Source organism: Bombus vancouverensis, chromosome 1, assembly GCF_051014615.1.
Source record: "Bombus vancouverensis nearcticus chromosome 1, iyBomVanc1_principal, whole genome shotgun sequence".
Taxonomy (NCBI): domain Eukaryota; kingdom Metazoa; phylum Arthropoda; class Insecta; order Hymenoptera; family Apidae; genus Bombus; species Bombus vancouverensis.
Genome location: NC_134911.1, coordinates 6946575 through 6970715, shown reverse-complemented (window position 1 = coordinate 6970715; position 24141 = coordinate 6946575). Strand labels below are relative to the sequence as shown.

The 24141-nt window shown below is 30.7% G+C and overlaps 2 protein-coding genes across 18 annotated transcripts; both read right to left on the bottom strand.

Annotated features, from left to right (window-relative positions):
• Positions 1-48: 48 nt before the first annotated feature.
• Positions 49-10384, bottom strand: LOC117160672 (ATP-binding cassette sub-family G member 4). 3 transcript variants are annotated; one of them, XM_033341586.2, is made up of 11 exons: positions 8552-10381; positions 5120-5430; positions 4425-4598; positions 4130-4340; positions 2057-2164; positions 1780-1901; positions 1527-1695; positions 1326-1426; positions 856-1011; positions 580-698; positions 49-491 (listed from the first exon to the last, which is right to left on the bottom strand). In XM_033341586.2, the coding sequence occupies exons 1-11, from the start codon at positions 8730-8732 to the stop codon at positions 263-265; spliced, it is 1881 nt and encodes a 626-aa protein (XP_033197477.1). In that variant the 5' UTR covers positions 8733-10381; the 3' UTR covers positions 49-262. The 3 variants fall into 3 exon arrangements, 2 of the variants coding, with proteins under 2 accessions (XP_033197477.1, XP_033197478.1); XM_033341587.2 differs by having other exon boundaries at positions 1780-1886; positions 8552-10378; XR_013061920.1 differs by having other exon boundaries at positions 358-491; positions 851-1011; positions 8552-10384.
• A 504-nt stretch (positions 10385-10888) lies between these two features.
• On the bottom strand, positions 10889-23784 carry LOC117160670 (ATP-binding cassette sub-family G member 4). 15 transcript variants are annotated; one of them, XM_076627996.1, is made up of 11 exons: positions 23648-23784; positions 21667-21937; positions 18057-18174; positions 15558-15741; positions 14771-14916; positions 14407-14645; positions 13675-13970; positions 12042-12210; positions 11705-11961; positions 11481-11635; positions 10889-11397 (listed from the first exon to the last, which is right to left on the bottom strand). In XM_076627996.1, the coding sequence occupies exons 2-11, from the start codon at positions 21839-21841 to the stop codon at positions 11208-11210; spliced, it is 1929 nt and encodes a 642-aa protein (XP_076484111.1). In that variant the 5' UTR covers positions 21842-21937; positions 23648-23784; the 3' UTR covers positions 10889-11207. The 15 variants fall into 15 exon arrangements, with proteins under 15 accessions (XP_076484111.1, XP_033197472.1, XP_033197471.1 ...); XM_033341581.2 differs by having other exon boundaries at positions 23617-23770; XM_033341580.2 differs by having other exon boundaries at positions 23601-23758.
• Between the last annotated feature and the right edge of the window lie 357 nt (positions 23785-24141).

Sequence of the window (24141 nt, the reverse complement as noted above, 5' to 3'; positions counted from 1 at the left end):
TTGCTTGGCTTACGAGCTGTAATGGAACGTATGTAAATATGCCTTAAATAAAGAATAAGTATTACCATTTATATAATATAATAGTTACATAATAATTATAATATAATTATATAACCAGTTATATAGTATTATTAATTGTATACAAATATCACAATGATAAAGTTTACAAAAATATCAATATAAGTATTAATAATATTTTGTGATATAAAAATTAATTAATTCGATATCACATGAAAAGTATGTATAGATACATTTAAGCACATCATCTTTTGGCTTTATGTGCTTTCCATTTAAGTACCAAGTATGTCAAGAGTTGTAAACACACTATCCAAACAGATAAACCTAATACAGTCATGTAGTAGGAAATTGCGGGCATATCTATTTCTTCTAAGATCTTTTTAGGTGAACGTAATGGACAATAGATTTCATCACACCGTAAATTTTCTCTGTCTCCATCGTAAATTGCTTGCAAAATACCTTCAAATCCATACCTACAGAAAATCAAAAATAATTTTCTTTCCACAATTAATTTTACAAAAAAAAAATAAATCTTTATCAATTATGAAATGTATTAATTACCTAAAGAAACTAATGGAACACAAAGGTTGAAGAAATGATCGCACTTCCCTAAATTTTAGGAAAAATCCGGCAAATAATATCATTGGCATATTGAGTGCAGGAATCAAGAAAATTCCCATCTGAAAATATTAATTAATTTTGTTAGTATTATTTTAATTTTACATAATTGGATTGCTTTTATATCAAATTAATATGTGTTAAATTATGAAATTTCATAAAATTACAATGATACAAATGTTATAAGTGACGTTGTAATTATCTCAAATCATACATTACATGCGTATCGAATGCAGCCCCAACAAGCATTCCTGATGATTGTCCAAGAATTGTTGTTAAAATACAAATCAACCACGTACGTAAAAATCTATCGCATTGCATCGGTTGACCAGTCATATAGTATGCAATTGAAATAAATACCGAAGGTGTAAGAATCTACAAAGATAACTATTATATTAAAAATAATATTTTTAATCAATATACTGTCACTACATTGAGGATGTTTATGCAAATTTATACTTTTACAAACATAATTAAATAAAACAATGGAATCTAAATAAAGATTTACCCTACTGAATGTTGTAATGAGTATTTTACTTTTAATATTTTATATATTCTTTCATATTGCAAGCATTCTAAATATTTTTGTGCTTCTAAATTTCCCATAAATGCATAAACATCCGCAGTCTAATTATCATATTAGAGTAACAAACATATATGTAATATACAAATGCTACTATTACACTTACTTGTACTGGCAAATCTGACAATACTTTTACAGAAAAATAAGACCTTAAATGATACCAATTATTTAAGTACTCTCGTATAAAAACTGCAGCTTCTGTAGGAACTGTAAGTAAAGCAAAAATTTAACGTAAACTTTGTAATAATTAATTTGATGCTTAGACTTCTAATATTGTAAAAATAATGCTAACAAATACTTAACTTACACATTTGCACAGCCGGCATAGAATTCGCGAAATATAAAAACAGCAGAATAAAAAATACACAAGCTATATTGCTGTGAATCCTACTAGCATTAGTTCCTGAATCGTAAAATACTATGCCTAGTAGAAAAGCTACTACAACGTGAGCTGCGAATCTCAGTTTTGTCAAAGTCTACAAAAAACAATTTGTATAAAAATGAAATTTTTAAATGAAGCGAATTACTACAAATTATTAACTCCTGATGTAATTACTAACATTGTCTCGTTTAATACAAATTAGTGCTTTTAATAATAAAATCTTGTGTTCTTGCCATATAGAGGATAGCTTCGATATGTCGGTACTATTATCCAATTTTGCAGCAACTGCAACATATGTTCCTAAAATACTTGTACTAGATTATTCAATATTATTTTAACATTAGACTATTATTTACTCTATTTATTCTGGTAAACTATTCTGGTAAAAAATTATTCTAATGTTATCTTTACAAATAGTGAATTTCTATGTAAATATTTCAACATAATATAATTACCTCTAATAGGATGTTGGAAGTGTTTCTTCCATTTTAAGTATTTATCTCGACTAAGTTTCTGTAGATTATTTAAATCACCACTTCGTTCCCCAGTTACAACTTCTACAACTACAACAAAATTAACAATGAATATATTAAGTAATTACCAGATTCATATTATTAATAGTAGCATTTATTATCAAATGAAGGTTCCACGGGAAAAAGGGGGAATGTCAAATTCTAACATATCTAAGGAAACGAAAATTTATTTTTTAATATACACATGTAATATACACAATATACATGTATAATATCGCAACATCATATTTTCTTATAGATATTATATAAAAATAAAACATTTTATTCTTCATTTTGTTCTATATCAATCTCAAATTTCACTCATGATTTTAAGTAATATACTGTAAGTATTATACATAAATATATGTCGGAGGCAGGTTGGCACTTGGGCGTTCGATGAACCTTTACTTACTTTACCGTCGCGAATGTAGCCAATCTCTATCAGTACGAATGTGGACACTACCAGAGGCTACGAGTAATGGTAATAGGATGGTCGAGATGATGGTGACAGCGAATTCAGGTTCGACAACGAATCCACGGTCCACGGGAGGACTCGTATTAACGTGCTACTCGATTCGGGTAACTTCCCGATAACTCAATCGTCCAACGACTCACTAACTAACTGACTAACTCTAACTCTCACTCTGACTCTGTCAATCAAAAAGAGGCTGCCCTTATAAACTCCTGTCCCCGTTTCTCGGGTTAATCTTTGTTTTAAGGAGAGCCATATAATCATTTCATACCTCTGTCAGGTACATGTCCCTCCTGTGACCGTGGCTACGTCCGGTAACCTGCCATGTCACTTCGAGCCCAAACCCATCGTCATAAAGTCAGATTGGAACATTAAGACTATTTCTTATTTTTATTACTTAAGGGCGGCTATGGTGAAAGTTTGGACTAGTGTATTGGGGTTTGTCCCAACATTCCGGACGGGAAATCCCGCTGTCTTTCCTTCTCCGACATATATATAGTATATATGTGTGTGCGTATGTATATGTCGGGGTTGCATTGGGGATCAGGTTGGGGGCGTTCGGCGAGTTGCCCTGAGGGGCAGCCATCGTTGCGATATCACGCAAACACCGTTTATTAACACAAATATCGAGAGTACAGAACCGGCGATCAACCCGGGGATTAGATGCTCGCGGTACTGGTGACGATGGTCTCCGGTTCGGTTACGAATACGCGGCCGACGGGGTGATAGATATGCTTAGTAGAACTCAAACGTGCACTGCTCCTGATCGTAAGACGCTCCGTGCTTCCTCGCTCAGATCTCTAGCAAGAATGCCCCAGTGCCCGTCCCGAGGATGCCCGACCCTCGTGTCTCCATCGGTCGCTTTTGGGACCAACCTGCCTGTCCATTAGGAAACTCTTAATTGCCGGACGTGACCTAGGTTTTATGGCGGGTCCTCGGGCTAGCGGTACTCGTGTCGCGCAAGTGCCTCAACTTTGGGTATTCAGTGTCTGAGGGGCCCGTTGGAATGTTTTACTGTCCGGTACTTCCTGTACTGGAGGTCATACTATCGCTCTATACCTTTGCTAGACAAAGCGCCCGTCCCGTCGACCGCGGCTACGTTGGGCGACGGGCCGTCACCCCGAGCCAAAGCTCACCATCACCAGTCTCGAACGATTACAATCGGATTAGCTAACTGTCATTGTTTGACTACAGCTATAGTAGACTCTGGAGTACACTGTTGCTGGACTATCCCAAGTTCTAGGTGTTCCGGTGTTCTTTCCTCTCCGACATATATATATAGTAAGTGAGCAATATAAGCAAGAGTAAATTAGTACATTAAATTGTAAAAAATGAAAAATATGTTGTCGCTATACCTCAATTTGTTATAACTACCGTGAAACGCAGAAAATTTTAATTCAAATTAATACGACATAGCTAGTGATAAAAAATTAAAAAAAAAATAAAATTCACAGGAGTGTACGAAGAAAGTAAAAAATTCGTTAAAATTGTCATTCCCTGTTTCTCCTTTGCATTCTTCAAATAGTAACATATACGTATATTACCAAATTCGGATATGTTATAAAACTGAGGACACACATATTCTGCTTCACTGAACGTGCAGAGAACATCGTTCCAAGCTCCGCAATAAAACGATGTCCCGTTATGTATAACCAGTAAATCGTCAAATTGCGATATCATACGACTACTGGGTTGATGAATCGCACAAACGACTGTGCAACCTCCTTTTGCTATTTTATGCAACAGTCCAATTACCTATCCGAAATATTTTTATTCGAAATAATATCATTTTCTAGATCACTTTTTAATGTTACATATTATAGAATTAGCGTTATAGACCTGATTCGATGATGTGCTATCAAGCCCACTGGTTGGTTCGTCGAGTAATAAGACAGATGGTTTTGTGATTATTTCTACACCAATCGATAATCTTTTCCTTTCTCCACCACTTAGATTCTCTACTAAAGTGTCTAAGCAGCTTGTCAAATTTAAATTTCTTGCTATGTCCGTCACCTGTAAGGTTAGATATACATGTATATGGAATATTTCACTTGTAAATGTATAATTGTGTTTTGATGAAAATTTTCGAAATTTAATATTTCAAAGTTTCCAAATTTTCGAACTTCTATACTTGTCAATTTTTAAATTCTCAACTTTTGATTTTTCAAACTTACGAGTTTTGAAACTTTTGAATTTCCGAGTATCCAAGCTCTTACATTTTTGAGCTTTCCAACTTGCAAATTGCTGAACTTTCAAATTTTCAAAACTTTGAATTTTGAAATTTCAAAAATTCCGAACATCGAGAATTGTAATTTTTCAGACCTTCGAATTTTCAAATCTTTCAATTTTCAAATTTTCGAACTTCTAAATTCTTAAACTTTCAATTTTCAAATTTTCAAATTTGAGTGATTTGAAATTTCAAAATTCTTAAAGAAAAGTTCTTTTATGACATTTCGCTACATGGATCTTAAACGAATAACCACAAATTAATACATATTACTTTCTACAGCAAATGATGTGCATGTAAAACGTACAATCAAATTGAAGGAGCGCAATTCACGAATACCCTGAACCTTTAAACGTGCTGCAATGTAGAGCGTTTCTCTGGCAGTAAGAAGAGGTTGTAAAGGAAATTCTTGTGGTAAGAAACATGTTTGTTTTCGGAAAGCTTTGCCATTCCATTCTTTGCCGTTAACTGTGATCGATCCTTTAACATTTGTACTTTTCAGGTTACATATAATACGAAGTAGCGTCGTTTTCCCAGCACCGGAAGGACCGATAATTGCAGTTAATCTCTCAGGACGGAAACATCCTGTTACATCCTCTAATATTCTTTTTGATTTTTCTGTAAGAAGATAAAGATTTGATTTTCTCTATGATAAATTTGCATAAAGTATACTATCCAGACTGCAAAAATTTTTATCTTTATGTGTTATTTCAAGAGTATTTTAAATCTTTTTCACGAAAATATATAGTTTTGAAAATTCGGCCTTATGAACATTTGATCCAGAAAGGTCCTAACCATGTTTTAACTGTAGAAATTCGCATAAGACCGTGATATTATAGAGCGGTAAGCGGCGAACAGCAAAACTACTGATAGTACAGCAAATGCCAATGTTACCGCTTACCGCTCACTGCTCTCTATATACTCATCTATATGGCGTAACCGATCGTCTCACGGAAGCGGGAAAATAAGAAATACCTTTTGGGTTAAAAAATAATCTAATCCAATACTCATGATTCAAATGCGTATAGGGTAAGCCATACAATAGGTTAAGTACCAAACTTTAAGAAAGATATCGTCAAAATCTACAAGTATGTCGCACATCAACAAATTGACTGAAATTGTTTACACCATATTTCCATGAAAAACGATCCTCATTTTCGGTTTCAGTGATCTTCAAAATCCCTAAAAAGTGCTATTCTACCTGAATATTTTGCAGTCCAGATACTATAATAGAACCATAGTTTTATAATGTTAAATGCTTGAAAAATACTTGCAAACAGAATGTTAGAAATATTTGATGAACAAACGTTTACTGATATTGGGTTGGCAACTAAGTGATTGCAGATTTTGTCATTAGATGGTATAGACAAAATCCGCAATCACATTGAAATAGAGAATAGCATTAATGAAAACTGAAGTCAAGGTCAAAGGTCATTTACATAAGAATTAAGAAAAGAAGATAAAGTGTATATGTGAATTTACCGTTTTAATTAAAGGACAAATTATTTTCATTCTTTTTCTATAAATGTATAAAATCATTGTAAAATTAAAAATCATTGTAAAATCCAATAATTAAACTGCGGACTTTTATACAAATTCATAATTTTGGGAATATAATTAAAAAAGCAGGAGCTCGGTAGAAAATTATTTTAGCTAACAAATGTGATAGAAATATAATATAATATAATTATATATTATAAAAATCCGTAACCTACTTATAATTTACATTTGTTGTCTACCACTTGTGACATTATGAATGCACATACTTATCTTCATATTATGTTAAATTTGAATAAATATTATCAGAAATACCATCTATATGCAAACGCACAAATGTTTTTTGTTATTGTTAGTTACGACATTTTTTTAATTTTACAATGATTTTATACATTTATAGAAGGGGAATGAAAATAATTTGTCTTTTAATTAAAACGGTAAATTCACATATACACTTTGTCTTCTTTCTCTAATTCTTACGTAAATGACCTTCGACCTTGGCTTCAGTTTTCATTAATGCTATTTCCTATTTTAATATGGTCAATATTGCGGTTGCGATTACACAAGTTAATCTATCATTCACGCATCATTAACAAGCAACGGGTTAATGCAAAATACATACTTGCAACTTATAATAAATTGTTTAAATAATTGGCTAAGATAAACAAAGATCATCACAAAGCATTACGGGAGTAGATACAAATAAGGTATAAGGTCTTCTCATTTTTGTTCCTGCAGATCATTCATATTTATAGTTATCGCTGGATTTAAAAACATACTGCGTTTAAATACTAAAATTATAGGTCGCATATTACTGATTTGATTACATACATTTATGCATAAGTTACATACATAACATATATTTGTCGCATAAATAAAACATTCTTACCTACTAAGAATCACTGGTACAGTCAATTAAAAAAGTTTCCATGCGTACATCGAATTTGATGCATCCAACTTATCGAAAGACACTAAAATTCGTTATAAAATTCTGTATACTTTCATATTAACTGATATTCATTTATTTTCGGAATAAGTTTAAAAAATCTAAACATCTACGTCATAAAAGATTAAACGTCAGAAATAACGAAATCTTTAATTTTATTAATTCTAAGAAGATCGTAAATAGTTATTGATATCTACAGAGTGGACACACAAGAGTCCTTTGTTCCTTTTAATGTATTCGTAATAATATATTCATAATCATTAGGTGGTATTGACAAAATCCGCAATCACTTAGTTGCCAACCCAATGTGTAGCTATGTACAATAGGAGTATGTATAATTTTGCAAAATTATATTTTGTATCTTTTTACTTCTTCTTTTTTTATAAATGTGGTAATTTGTATTATTTTTGTTTATAATAAAAAGTAATTTGTTATATTTCAAACATTGATTCATACAGGCTTTTGTAAGTAACTGTACATAGTCACAGAATACATAAAGACTATCAGGTATCTTAGCTCAGCAGCAAAATATAATGATAAGAAATAATGAAAAAAATAAACAAAAAAATTGATTTCTGTTTTTAAACCTGAAGTGATTAATCGACAACTATGTAAATGTTAAATGCCACTTAAAAATTATTCTCCTCAATTAACTAATAGATAAAATGATAAGTAGTCATGCTTTAAGTAATGCAGTTGTTTTATTTTCTTCATACACACGAAGTAACTAAGAATGAATGTATAATTGGCGGAATAGGTATAGTACAATAAAATCATAAAATTGATCAAGTATTAAAGTTGGCATATTTTCAGAACTGTAATTTTTAGAACTTGAGATCTTCAGAGTTACTTCTGTCTTCGCAAGTATACTTTAAAAAATTATATATAGCATAGAATCTGGAAGCAGAGTTAAGTAATACACAATTTACTATTTTTAATTTTCTAGTTCACATATATATTTTAAAGGAATTTAATATAATTAATTCACAAGTAAGTTTGCAAACCATGGTTTGAAATCTTTCTTTCTCCGTATTATTAATATTTCGACAAATTATAAACAGCATTGCGTTGGAAAACAAGTCCAAGCAATACACAATTTATTATTTCTTACTTCTATAATGCACAATTATTCTAAAGAAATTTTATATATTAAAATTAACAAGTAATTTTACAATTTGTACAGATTTAAACTGCTTCCACAAAATGCATACACCTCTGGATACACATACATATGATCACCACTGGTTAGGTTTTACTTTACGACCACACTATATCTCTGGCATTAAGTATACTTGCCTTTACCAGAGCAGATGGAATACGAGAGATTGTCAAACTCGATGTGCATCTTGGTAACCGACTGAGAATCTGGATTCAAAAATTTCTGATCCTCTCCTATTGTCAGTTGGACGGTGCATTCTTCTTCGTCGATCATTCTCGCTGATGGATTAACAATTGCATTATTATGATGCGTTTCCATCTTGATTTCTTACATCCGACGACTGTTAAATATGTATTTAAACTAATCGTCCAGATAAACCACTGGAATTTGACCCACGAAAATGACCCACAATCACAAACGATGATTACAGCTCAAAATGTTTCAGCTGTTTGCTGCTTATGAAATGGATGTTTTCCTCCACAAAATAAATATAAATGATCATTTAGTTTCATATAATCAAAACTTCACCGAGAGGAATACTAAATATATACATATATATATACTTCCAGCAATGTTATATCACAATATATATACACATGTTCGCACTTTCAAAAATTAAAACTTCAAAATATTTTGTAATAATAGATTTTTAAGACACAATGTTATTGTGAATAAATACTAATTAAAAATTTTTAGCAATTATTACTAATTAGTAAATAATTTTTAGGACACGTTCAGCTGACTGTAATTTTTCACAATTTTAGATTCATCAAATATGAGAATTTTATACGCAACAAGGAGATTGCACTAGTTGATGGAGAATACATCAAGAAGCTAACAAAGAAGATTATTCATTATGATTCAATAGTTGCATATAGTTAGATGTCGCGATGAAAAAAGAATTTTTCACGTAGTTCGTTGAATTCACTTTATTTAGCAGAAGAAGCATTATGTTTTCAAAGCACGCTTTATCTAATGGCGAACGCAATAGAAACGATATGCGATCCCAACGAATTCGTGACGGCGACTGCCGATTAACTCTTTATTACAGGGCCGTATAACTTTCTTGCTACGGGAAACGTGTTCAGTCCCGTTTGACCTTGCATTCTGGAGTTCATTGCATCTGAAGTGCTACATGCGTACTTTCATTTAAAACATTTCTATCACGATCACTTTTATAAATCGACAATTCTTTATATTTTTTTACTGTTTTTATTAATTACTGTATCTAACAAAGAGTTTCTTCCCGCTAATTATTAATAAATGTTATCACTATCAATATTACATTAGGTTGTTCCAAAAGATTCTCTCTTTTTATTAATAAATAATAGATGTACAATCTTTTGTTTTATGTCAAATTATTGAGTTATGTACGACATATTATGATCCATTACTTTCCCCCATCTCTCCAGAAACGACATAATACTATTTTTCCAAAACTTCCAGGATTTGCTAGAAAAATATCGTTTTAGGTATTTTAATATCATCTATTGAACTGATTCTTTTACAGTGAAGAGACTTTTGTAATAAGAAGAATAAATAATAATCACGGTAGAATATCCGGGAAGTACGGAGAAGGTAAGACATCGCAATCAAATTTAATAAGCTGTTTCTAATCAGGACCCATATATCTTTAGTCGTTAGAAACAAATTATTATCATTTGATTGGGTTGTTCTACCTCATTTTCCATAATCTCCGGATGTGGTTCCACGTGATTATTATTATTCATTCCTTCCATTAAAAAAATTGTTTTTACGGTAAAAGATTCAGTTCAATAAATGACCTAAAAATGCATCTAGAACGATATTTTGCTAGCAAATCCCAAAAATTCTGGGAAAATGATATTATGTGAAGAATGAATTGTACATAGCTCAATGACATGATATAAAATATAAAATATTATGCATCCATTATTTACTTACAAAGCGAAAGAAGCTTTTGGGACAACTAATTATTTATCTGAACCTTTAAGAATACAGAATAAAAAAATTATTGTTAACGTTTGATATTTAAATAATTCATTATAAAAAATCTAAACAATAAGAATATATCACATTTTGAAATATTTCCGTAAAATTAGTACAATCGAAATGTTATGTATATTGTTAATAATTTTTGGATAGCATCTTTAACATTTTCAATCAAAAGAAATGTTCTCCGCGAAATGTTGGAAATGAAAATGCGAAGCTAAAAATAAATTGAAAATAAATGAATATATTTAATTTTTTATAATATTACGTTTTTTCTAACATAAATCGACTGTAATTATAAAACGGCTGCTAATTTTTTAAATTTAGAACAATGTTGTATAGTATATTTAATGTAGGCGTATATACCGTAAATTTATGGAAATAGGCGTAGAATCTACGAATAATATATAGAATTATACCTTAATATGTTCCAAACGAACATAATTTATACAAAAAATTTGCTGTTATCAATCGATACGAAACACAGTATCAAAAGACATTGGTTCGTGATATTTACTATCTCAAGATAAGAATTTCTATTTCTGTTTCGACAAACAACATCGTATTGTGCAAATAATTATTCGTTGCTTCTTTTTGCCATAACAAAACTACAATTAAATGCAAATATATATTCTTTTTCTTTTTTCAATAAAATTTTCTTATAAATTCTTGTCTTTCTTTCTTTTTATACAGAAGTTTTAAAAGAAAATCAGTCTTTAACAATAATTCATTTATATTGTTCTATTTACACTGAACACAACACGATCGTAGAAAAAATGTTTCACCGACGTCTCACACATATTTTCGATTTTGTGTTTCTTTTTATACACGTTTCTCTAACTTATATTTCAGTAATGTGTACGTTCCAATATCCAGTGCGATATATAGAGCGACCAATACAATCAAACAGAACCAATAGTTAGCTTGCTTCATGTCTACAGCGTTTAACAACGTCTCCGGTATAGCAAAATGGCAATAGACGTCTGAACAAGAAAGCTTTGGTCTATCATACCTGAAATCACAGAAGAATATTATGTTAACAATTATGTGAAAGGAACAAATTTTATAAAATAAATTTTATGCTGTACACTTTACCCATAAATGGCGATCATTACACCCTCGAAACCATATTTAAGAAACGATAAATGGAATAACCATCGTAAGTACGGATGAGCGTCCCTGAATTGAACGAAAAATCCACTGAATATCAAAAATGGAAGAATCATGAGTGGTCCAAAGATCATACCGTGCTGAAACAAATAATAAAATAAGAATGCAATATATGGTAAATATTTTTAAAAATATACGTTCATACAAACCTGTACTTTCATTCCTGTTCCAACTAAAAGGCCAAACGTTTGAGCAACCATACTGACGGCAAAACACATCAGCGTGTAGAGACAAAATCGTTGAAGTTCTAATAATTGATCACTCATATAATATACAATGAGAATATACAAAGAAATGGCTGTGAATTGAATGGGAATGTCAGCTAACTTGTTAGCAAGGTAAAAAGAGTGTAACTTGTACCAGCGATTGAAATGCTCCCGCATGGTGATTGGTAACTCCGAGGGAACTGTGATGTAATAACAATTTTTATTGATTAACATAAACAATTTTTATTCAAGAAAACAAGGTAAAATGTTTTCGGCTTACATGTTGTTACTGTTGCGCTGAAGGCACTGAACATAAGAAACATTATATTGAAAAACAGAAGATTGAAGTTATCCAACACGTAGACAGCATCTTGGCCTATTTTGAAATAGATCACGCCAACGATCAAGGCAATTACAAAATGCATTGAAAGTCGTGTAAATGTTAATACCTGTGAAAAGGACAGGAGGCAATTTGAAAGTTTTCTTACTTTGTTAAGAAAAAATATATATAAGAAATTGTGGTCAATCTATCGAAATGTGACGCTCTCTCCGATTTTGATGTTTTTGAAATATGTTGTAAAATTCAATACTCGTCCTTAGTTTCCCAGTTAGACGCAACAGTACCCCGCCATTCGCTATTACTTTTCAAACTAGGTTGGGTTAATAGTAATCTCAATTTGCGAATCCCCTTATCGGTATTAATGTAAAGTGTAAACAATACTGGTCAACCGCCTCATGCGACGGTCGGATTGACGCATATTACTACTAACCCAAACCAGCTTGAAAATTAAGGCCGAGCGGCAGGGTATTTTTGCGTATAACTCTAAAACTAACGCTTATCGCCAGTTATACGAATAGGAAAAAATTGTTCAAAATGTTGAATTTTACAATATATTTTAAAATCATCGAAATCGAAAAAGGCATCACACTTCGATAAGTTCATCGAAATTATACATGAAAAATATTTGAAAAAGTTAATATTTCTTTGATGTTTAAATTTCTATATAATTTTATTATAAATATATTCATTGAAATTGGTAGAAGTATCTGAAATATCATACTTTAACCAAGGTCAATTACTTCTGCGGTTATATCACTAATGTTATTTATTACATGTTTTCCAAGTGTCAGATTTCTCTAGAAATGTTACGAACTTTGTATCTTCATATTCATTTCTATTTCCCGAGTTATTCAGTGAAATTTACTAAAAAATTTTTTTAACATTTTAGTATTAATTTTCAAATTTAGTCGAGACATTCTAATCAAATTATACTATTAAATTCAACTCATACAATCGAATTTAAGAAAGGTAATATTACAAAGAACTCTTTCACAGCTCTTATCATTTAATAGACGTTGATTCAGTAATCAATGATCTCACAGATGGGACTCGCTTTATTATTATTGTACATTTTCGCGTTCTAAATATGAAGACATCTATATATAAAAGATACGGGCCAGTCGCATATCTATTTTTATTCTTACGCGACTAGTCTGTACACGTGTCACAAGTACAACAAATAGAGAAGACTAACAAATCCAAATGAATCTATTAATACTATTGTGTTGGCTCTTCTTACAACTAGCGAGTAATTTTACAATTGGCGGCTGAGTTATACTATAACTTTCTTCTACGCTTTGTCTGTTACAACGAATCTATTTTGTAAATAATATACAGCGGCTGCAAAAAATATTTGCACATTACATACTAATTAATTAGATTCAGGTATATTAATTTTCGTATCATTTAGTAGTACTTTCATAAAATTACAAAAAGTACCGTATAATTGAAATGTAGCACCTGATAGAAAAATACTTTATTGGAAAATATAAACAAGTGCAAATATTTTTTTATTTACATTGTATTTACATTTTAGATAAATTTTTCATTCCAAGATCGAATTATTCATTACCTTATCTCTCGAGAGTCTGATAGCGTTTCTTTTAAGTAAAATGAACAGCTGTTTCCAGAAGCCAATGGCACACCCAGCACCAGCTTTATGTTTACCATAAACGTGCTGTATCTCCATCGGAGACCGTTGTCGAAGTGCTTGGAACGAAGCTGTCACATTCAAAGCGATCACTTCCTCTTGGTGATTGACGTTGGTTACATTACTGATTGACCTCCATGCATTATTTTTTCCATTCTCGATGGCATTCACCATCTGCGGCAGATATCTGCCGTAATCTCCATTGCAGATTTCCATCACTATAAAAAGAAAGACTTTTTCTCAAACATCATTTAAACTTGGTTACCCTTAACTTTTTAAACTGATTTGAAGAAGCGAATAAGAAATGTTAGTGGATATTTTAATAAAATTTTCTTGCTAATTCACGAATGTTTTGCGTGATACTTATGATATGAATGATTAAAGGCGCTTTGTGTCTTGTACATCAAATGTCTTGTACATCACGACAATTTTACATAATAAAATAGGCAAGGAGCAATAGTTCACGTTTCCATAAATCATATACTCTCTTTTTCTTTCTTAAATATGTATGCAAAACGCTCGTGCAATATCTTTTTTGGTGATTCTTTATTCAGAGATATCACTATAGATAGGATATAATGTAAATTAGCAATATGATCAAGGAAATGATATGAAATATGTCCGATTTCCATTTACTTACGAGTATTTACTTACGATAATCAGCTGGATTATAGTGAGTTGGACATTGCAAACCGAGGCTGCTCAAATAAGGCACTAAATTCTGTGTGCTACCGCTGTACACACAATTTCCGTCTGCCACCACGTAAAGATGATCGATCATATTCAACAAGGAAGCACTGGGCTGATGAATAGAACAAATCACCGTTTGTCCCGCCTTTGCCAACTGCTTTAGCAACGTTATACAATATTTTGAGGTCACACTGTCTAGTCCGCTGCAATTAATATCAAATTATACCTTTATTGTTATTATTAGTTTTCTAGGAAGAAATAATTTATAGTGAATAATTTATAGTTTGATATGAATAAAGCATACAGGTATCAAAGTACAAGTATATACCTAGTGGGTTCATCGAGAAATAGAATCGGAGGACTGTTGATTAATTCCAATGCAATGGCCAGTCTTTTCCTTTCTCCACCGCTAAGTTTTCCCGTTCGTGTGTGGCGACATGTATCCAGGCTCATTGTGACCAAAATCTGATCAATCTGAAAACGTGATTCAAAATTAGTTTTCTTTTAAATTAAGTAATATGAAATGCCAAAAGAGATACTTTTGTTATGTTGTATAATAAACTAGAATATAAAACTATGAAACTATAAAGCAATTAATGGGGCAATTAATTCAACTTCTTTAACAATTATACGCATAACAATTATATTATATTATATTAATAATATTTATATGTATTAATTGGTATATTAACGGCATTAATTGTAATTGGTATAATAACATAATTATATCATTGATCTATGCTTTTGTCCAATACTGTAAACATCATAAAATTTCTGTTGTATTTGACCTCTTGAATGATGAATTTTCTTAAGTTAAAGAGAAATTATACAATTTTTCATTTGAGTATATCCAATTTAACTTAGATCAACCTTATTCAAACCAAAGAAAAAATTAATTACTAATAAACAAAGTAAAATTAACCCTAAAGAATGAATAATGAGATATTTTTAATGATGGGGAGCTGCATCTCTGACCTTGAGCTCCTAAATGACTATAAACAAGCTATAGACAACAAAGTCTTCGACGAGTAATTTTTCAATTACTTTGAGCGTTGTGGCTTAGAACAAACAACTCTGCGATTATATTACAGATTGACGAATAAAATGTAATATACCTTTTGTTTCTTTTGTTGAGGACTTGTGGTAAGTTTTAGGTCGGCAGCAACGTTCATTGCTTCCTGCACGGTCAACAGTGGCTGCAAATTGTCGTTTTGCATTATATACGCTAACAATCTTCGAAATTCATTGAGATTCCTAGCTTTTGAATTGACCATTATATTCCCGGTTACGCCAGTCGTTCTGAAAACGGCCCAAAGTAATGAAATACATTTTTAATCCTACGATTTGTAGCGCGTTCCCAATTTTCTTACTTTCTTCATCATTTTTTAGACTTCTTTTCCATTTTTTCGATTTCCTTTGTTAATTTTCTTATTTTATGGAAGATAGAAAGATTAATTTACAGAGGAACTGTGTTATGTACAGTCCATGTGCCGAAAACAATGGATCGATATTCAAATTATGTAAATGTGCCAATTTTCATCAGTTACACGATGCAGTTAAATGCATCGTGATAACACACAATGGTCGATTTAAAATGCCTTCAGCTAACCTACTTAAAACATCGCATAAACTAATCAGATGATCTTAGTATGTTTGTAATTTTCATAATGAATCATTAGACACAATTTGATATTTTTAATTCACTACCATAAAAGAAAAAAATATTGGATAACAATAATTGAGATAAAAATAAAATTGTAAGAAAGAAATTACTCAGTAACGTTATCATCTTTAGTTAAAAAAAGATGAACCTATATAAATCTAATTTGTTATTTAGAACCTTTAAATATATCATTTTCTAAATCTTCTAGTGGTAATTTGCACAATGATTTCTTATATGTAAAAAATGGATATGATGTTAAAAATTAGAATATGAAGTATAAAAATATACAGACAATAAACAATGATTGTGGAATATAAATTTAATTAATGAATAAATAATATGTTAACGGAATTTCTTATAACAAACGTTCATGAGAGCATGAAACTACTCGCGTTGCAAATAGTAGTTTATCGTTCTTTTATAAAATACAAGATTTCTTTGGTCACGCAAGTTTATCGGTGATAATTCTATTTCATCCAATGAACATCGAATTATACTTCGATGCGTACTCAATGGAAATACAGGTCGTGTCTGTTTGATCGAGCAATGAAAGGATACTATGTGTTCATTACTACAATCTCCCACAATTGAGCATTTAATAATACTTTGTGATTAATAGTTTAGAAGTAATGTTTTGAAACATTCATGTGTTCATTGTCTAAAACAAACAATATAGAAATTACTATTAAAAATAAATTTTGAGGCAGCTAAAAATACATAAAATGAATATAGTAATAAAATGATAGAATTATATCAACAGTAATCAACAAAAATATTAACTGTATTATGCTTCATATCATGTGTATCACATGTTCAGTTTTCATACTAGCATCTTTCAAGCCAGACACTCGTTTCAAAAACACGTGTTTCTCGTATCAACTTTGTACAACTCCCCCTTCTGCTGTGACCGTTAAACTGTCATCTAATTTATATGGCATGTGGCAAATGTGTGAGCATTTATATACTCATTTGCCAGCATTATTCTATTAAAGTAGAGCGAGAATTTCGTTTTGATTAAAAATTTCTAGTTAGTATGTATTTGGTATGTATTTTAGGTCAGCGAAGATATATCAAATCATTGAAAATTTCAATTTGATATAGCGTTAATAGCGTCATCAGTGGTTGATAAAGTCAATCGTATGGTTGTCAAAAATGACAAAGATCGCGACATAGTCCCCGTAGGTCAATGATATCTCATATTTTAAGATCAACCGGAAATTGACCGTTTGCAACAGAACATGTGACCGCACTTGATACTTACAATTTCACACTACATGCTACTATGATTACTGTAATGTAATAATTGCTTATAATATAGCAGTCGTGCCAACGTTACTTTATAACCACAAATATTTCTAGCGTTCGGTCTAATATGTAATATCAATGGCATAAAATTATTGAAAAGAGGAATACTTGTAGCGAAATCATTTGATTTCTTGTATTTATTTGAAATCTTGTATTTCTTTACTGGGTTTCTCCGCTTTAATCAAATCTCAAAATTATTGTGCATAGAAAAGATTTGTCAAACTATTATTTGCCTGAAATTTTTATATCAATAATAGTTATAATATTTCTGAGATTAAATAAAAATAAGACACATTATATGATATATTAATATGAAAGAGTGTAAGACTTCATCAAACGTTAAAAAGTTTAGTTCTCTATGGTTGATTTTCTAGTTATATAATATTATATCATTAATCAACATCGTAGCACAATATCATCAGTGATAATTATTATCAACGTGAATCTATTGAGCCCAATTTATCCAGGAACTTCATACAAATGTGTCTTGTTTAGCATTAATGGTTATCTACATTTCCTGTCCCAAATTCAACAGATTGTTATCGATGATTCATATAAAATTTCATCGAAATTATTTACTCTGTATCATGTAAATGATAAAAAGAGATTATAGACAGAAGAAAATACAGATAAGAGATCTACTAACGTAAAGCCAGTTAGAACATCCATCAATGTGGACTTTCCAGCACCGGACAATCCCATAATTGCCGTAAGTTCGCCGGCTCTGAATTCGCCGCTCAAATTTTTTAATAGTTCAGTCTTTTCTGAAACAAACATTTATGTACATATTTTCTGCAGACATGCATATTATTAAGCGATATCTGGCTTAAAAAAAATAACGCCCGCTGAATTATCAACGAAAGTTGGAGTATTGGATAGATATTATGCATTGTTGAACTTCGTTTTTATAGCGATAACAGGCTGTCTTTTCAATGTAAACTGTATAAAGTTTATAAAGGCTCGCGCATATGAGTTGATTTATAACACTAATAAAAATAGTATTCTATATGGCAAACTTTTGTAAGATTTTTTCAAAATTTTTTACATTAGATAACTTTGCGTAGTTCCAGAAATTAATTAAAAACATACGTTTATTAAACGATTATTTCTTTTTTGCACGAATATTTTAGTTAGGTACTTAACTTTAATTAAAGATATGGATGAACTTCAAGGTCTATATAACAACTAGATTTTTATGTATTTATGCGAAATTTAAAGATGTACACAACTGTATAGGATGTGTATAATATACAAAAATATATAAAATATTTAAGTGAAAGTAGAGTACTCGTTATAATTTTTTAATAGGTAAAACAAATTCAAGTTCTATTTCTTTGGTCGTGTACATAAAAATGTGAATTTGCACAAAAATCGGCAGTCTATATAATGAAGTAATGAAGTAGTAGTGATAGAAAATAAACGAATTTAAAATGTTTTCTAGATAAATTATAAAAATAGTAAATTCCCAAATTTGTTTGAAGTTACAAGTTTTTAGGCTTAATATCCTATGTTTGGAAATCCGTGATGAGCCTGAAGGGCTTCAGAAGGAAAGAATTACAGCCGAAGGGCGAAATTTCAACTTTTGTGTCTCATCGTGCAACGTATACCGTAAATAGAATGTCTTAAGAAAAAAAAGTAGAGGAAGGAAAAAGGGCGAAACGAAAAACTTTCAATAGGAGAGAAGGAAAAAGACAGAGGCTAAGTAATAGAGAAACTAAATATTAATGAAAGATAAACGATAAAAGATATACATATGTATATCAGTACAATCTGCAGCTGCTATATGTTATGAAATTTTTGCAAACACTAAACGGTCCATACTTTCACTCTGCAATACCGACGCATTTCTCTCGCATCGCTGCAAGAATTTCGAAATTGTTCGTCTTGAATTCTTCCCGTCAATTATCGACTAAAAGTGAAAAACACCAATTCAGTGCATGCTACATTGCGTGTCGATAAATCTAAAGCACCAAACTGCTAATTACGTAAGTATATTATTAATTGCCGATAATAAAGACACGTGATAATTCCTACTTATGGTTTACCTGTTTACCTCGTCCTGTTTTCATCTGATCATGAGATCTGCATCATATTACATTCCCCGATGTTTGCAAACAAGCTCACAAGGCTCGCTTAAAACCGATCGTTTTCACTGTTCGGTAAAACTAGAAAGCAAAATCAACGGAAAAGAACTTAAAGGAGAGAACGGAAAATGGCAAAGGTGGGAGTAGTGGTGGGGGAAAGCATACTTTTCTTATTACAATATTATTTTTTTAATTAATACTATGTTAGGTCCCTGTCGGATTTACGTATCATCTTAAGTACTCGATATCTCTAATAAAAATAAAGGAAGAATAATTTTCTAACCAACAGTATGATATTATTATTTCATCTTTTAATTAATGTGATATGTTAAACCCTTATTGAGGTTATGTACCATATTTATATATTTGAAATACATAATAATATATATCTTTAATAAAAAAGGACTTTTATCACATATATACATAGAAAGTTACGTGGAAAGAGAAAGATGAAGATAAAAGATGCTTCTTATATCGTTGACCGTAGCATAATGAAGGTCTTGTTGAATTTGTAAAGGACGATTTGACTCTATTATGTTTTTTAAAGACAGTATCAACGATGTTTATTATTCTGTCATCTTCTCTGTCGTTTCTGTTTATTAACCGTTTCAGGGTTAATAAACTCATATGGCGGCACACATTGGCGCACGCATACAACACAGAGAGATGAGGTAGGGGAGGGTCCGAGTGTGCATGCAGTCAGATACAGACGATACAGTCTATATTTGTACTCTCTCAAGGGAATTCTCAAGCATTCCGATTCGGAGAGCAAGAACAACTCCTATTGTATTATCATCTAAACAATTTATTTACCACGATATATTTGCACTAAAATATAGTAAGAATATTTTATTTTAGGTACATTTAATTCTACACTGTTTTAACATGAATGTTATCTACCACGAATACTTACTAAACTATCATAAAAAAAGTGATAGATAAGAAAATGATTATTTTCTAGTATGGTCATTGGTTGTCTAGATAATCATTATACACATTTTAAAGTCTAAAAAAATACAAGAAATGATCCTTTATGTACTATAATTACCGTGTAAGTGAGCTAATTGAAATTAACGTTTCACTTTACTTACATTAGACTACACCACAGTTGATTCTTTTTTAAATTTCCTACCGCTATCAGTTAGGTTAGGTAACATAAGTAAAAGTGATAATAAATAGAAATTGGTTGGAATTGATATCAACAATTATCTTTGGTTTTAAAACTAACCATACAATAAAATATTAATTATATAAAATATGATTTATAAAATATTTTTTTCGGAAATCTAGAAAAAAATAAAAATTTATTATAATTACTATAATTCAATTAATGCACGTTATAATACTACACTTGTATATGCGCTTGTAAATATAATAACACTAATAAATATCATTGGTAATAAACAACAATGCATATAACATTTACATATAATAATACAAAAAAGTGAAATTTCCATAATTACTAGCAGCTTGAATGTGCCTTAGAAAAGTTAATATAGTTTATTCATGCTAATTAAAAGCGATTATTTTACTACTTTGACTCACATGGAACGCGAAAATTTTCGTCCCCGTTTGCCACAAAATTAGCCAACTTCGAAAACCGTTATCCGTTAGGACGCTATCACATTCAGTTCCGTTAACTCGTAAAGATCTTATCTCATGAATAAACATCATATTGACTTTGTTGGTCGCAATACACTTGTGTACTAATTAGATATTAATATTACTCCTTTGAAAGAAAAAAAGATAATTCATCATGCACCACACATTTTGGATTGAGTAAACAAGACGCCAAACCTATTACGTTACACGATAAGAAAAATCAGGTAAAGATTTCTATAAATAAAGTTTCGTGAAATATGTCACTTTATTCAAACATATTCAATCAATGCATTTCATACTTTACTTCCAATACAAAAAATTTTATATGAAATTTGCAATATTAAAGAAACTTTATGTGAATGCGAATAAAAAAGCACGAACAAAAAATTTATTACATTAAGGAATTATTTATGTACATTAAAAGCAAAAATTTTTTTATAAAAGTTTTTACATAACAAGAAATTATTTATATAACTTCCATATAACAAGTTTTTTACGGAATTTATTATAGCAAACAATTTTGCTTATAACAATGACTTAGTAAAAATTGGATTGTAGTGAAAAACTTACTTCCAGAAAGTATCCACGGCCTGGCGCAGTAGGTAATATCCTCGAAAACTAAAAAAATCGATTTCTGGATATCCATTAAGTCCTCTAGCTTCTTAGTACTGGTCGGAGCATTTTCAGAGGTGGTCACAATATGCCTCAGCTGCTGTTGCATCTCGATGAGTACCTTCGTGCTCATTTCCTTTGTTCAATCTTCGTCGGTTCCTCACATCCGACTTTTCACTATGTGCTGCTAATTCCTTCTTTTCTTAATGGCCGATGTGAGTTATCAACACTAAACACAACGAAACACACACATGAGACCGCGATAAACAATATGCGAAACGAGAACTAAAAGAGAAGTAAAGAAAGACCGAGTTGGTATAGCAAGTCTCAAGGAACTGATTGTCGCATTTCGTAACCGTCATACTGTGGGTGGACGTTTATGGAATTTTATACAAAGCAACCAGAGCTTCGAACGCTCTCATGCATTTACTTTATTCCATATTTTCTTCATTTAATTTAAAAAAGATCATGTTTTCAATATTCACTAATATCTATATTGGTTTAGCCTCACGTAACATAGTAGTTATTAGATTGTGGATTTTTATGTGAATTTATATTTTTGAGAATATAATTTGAATAAGAGAATTTCAGTAGAAAATTTTACCTAAATATACCATTACTAATATTAATACCACACATTACATAAAGCATTATATTGTTGGTATTTTATATGTACATATATATGTTGTCATACTTTATCCATTCTATAATATATTCATAAACTAGTACTTTTTTATTTCCTACAAGTACATACAGATTTACAATCTAGTAGTCACGGACGATTAAGAAAACTGTTGGCAACACTTATTTTATCCGTATTCTTACCGATTTGAATTGTAAATATCGATGTACGTAACATGAGACTACGTTGAAACGCTGTCAAAAAGTTCCATTGTAGAAAGCGAAAAATATAGATAAAATGCATCAAAAATTTTAACTTTAATAATGATAATAAATATAGTAAATAATAATGGTATAATATAATAAATTTGGTGTTTTATATATGTATTTGAACCATTTATGACATTGAAGTATTATTGTTTCAAATAAATTCCACGTGCTAAAATTTGGAATCTAAAGTCCTCTCAATACATTCGTATCGCTAGACTGGTTCTATTATCAGCCTATGATGCGCTATTGCCGCATGTCTCTAAGATTAGAGAACAAAATACAAATTAATCGCTTTCATCCAAATCGTATTCAAACAACAAATTCACACAAACTTATATAACTTTCTATATTCTATGTTTAATAATGTTTTAATCTGGCTAACCGAAAAATTTTGTTTTGTTTATATCGTAACTTAATTTGTAGATCGCGGATGTTTGTACAAATTCATATCTTTGATAAATATAACTAACAGACTCGATGACTAAAGTGTGAAACTCGTAAAAAAGAAATCAAAATGAAGTACATGAATAAATACATAATGCAAAAGAAAAAGCTTTATCTATATACATCATAATGAGTCATTGAAATCTTAAAAAATCTGTTATCAGTTTATAAGGTTTCTATAAAAAGTCATAAATTGGTTATTATTTATGGTAGTTACAATGTTAAAAAAGTGGAAGTCAAATAGAAATTCATTTTACTTACTAGATACTATAAGTAAGCTATAACAGTATAATAATATACGATATGTAATATAATATTAATAAGTACAATACTATACAATAACTATAATAAGTACGTAGTATAATTGATAATTTGTTATGCTATACAGTATATCACCGTTAAATTTCCCTTAAATGCATAAATATCCACAATCTAGTAATTTGTGAAGAAACACATGTCGACGAAATATTCACTAGAATAAACACTGTGCATTTAATTGTAAATAAAAATAAAATTTCTTTGATAGAAATGTTTTATCTAGATGTTTTATACTGTACGATACAGCTCTCGTACTGCTATCGGAGGTGACATGTGAAACGCATACAAAGTTCACCACACGAGGACAACACCATAAATGCAAAAGTAGAAGACGTGTTGAACGAACTCCTTGTTAGAGGAGGCGCGCTGCTGTACTGCCACGACTGGCCACGAGCTACAACTCAGCGGTGAAGGCGAAATAAAACTTCATACTACTCCCTCCTCCTCGTCGATTAATAATCGCGCACGTTTAAACGTGATGAAATTTTTAAGTGACGAAGTCTCACCTTCTCTTCTTCCAATTACTGGTCACACAGTTTCCCTATTTACCGATTGCGTCGCCTAGCACACCTTTTCGTCAATTCAATTAAAGTTTATATATTCATATGTATGTACATAATGACATTATGGTAAAATTTTGTAATTTATGAGCTACAAATTACAAGTTATTTACTTTACAAATATTTACAAATTTATATTACAAATTAAACAAATTGTAGGTTATCGTCAATATTACTAAATTTCTTATTACTAACTGCGGATACTTATAAACACTTAAGA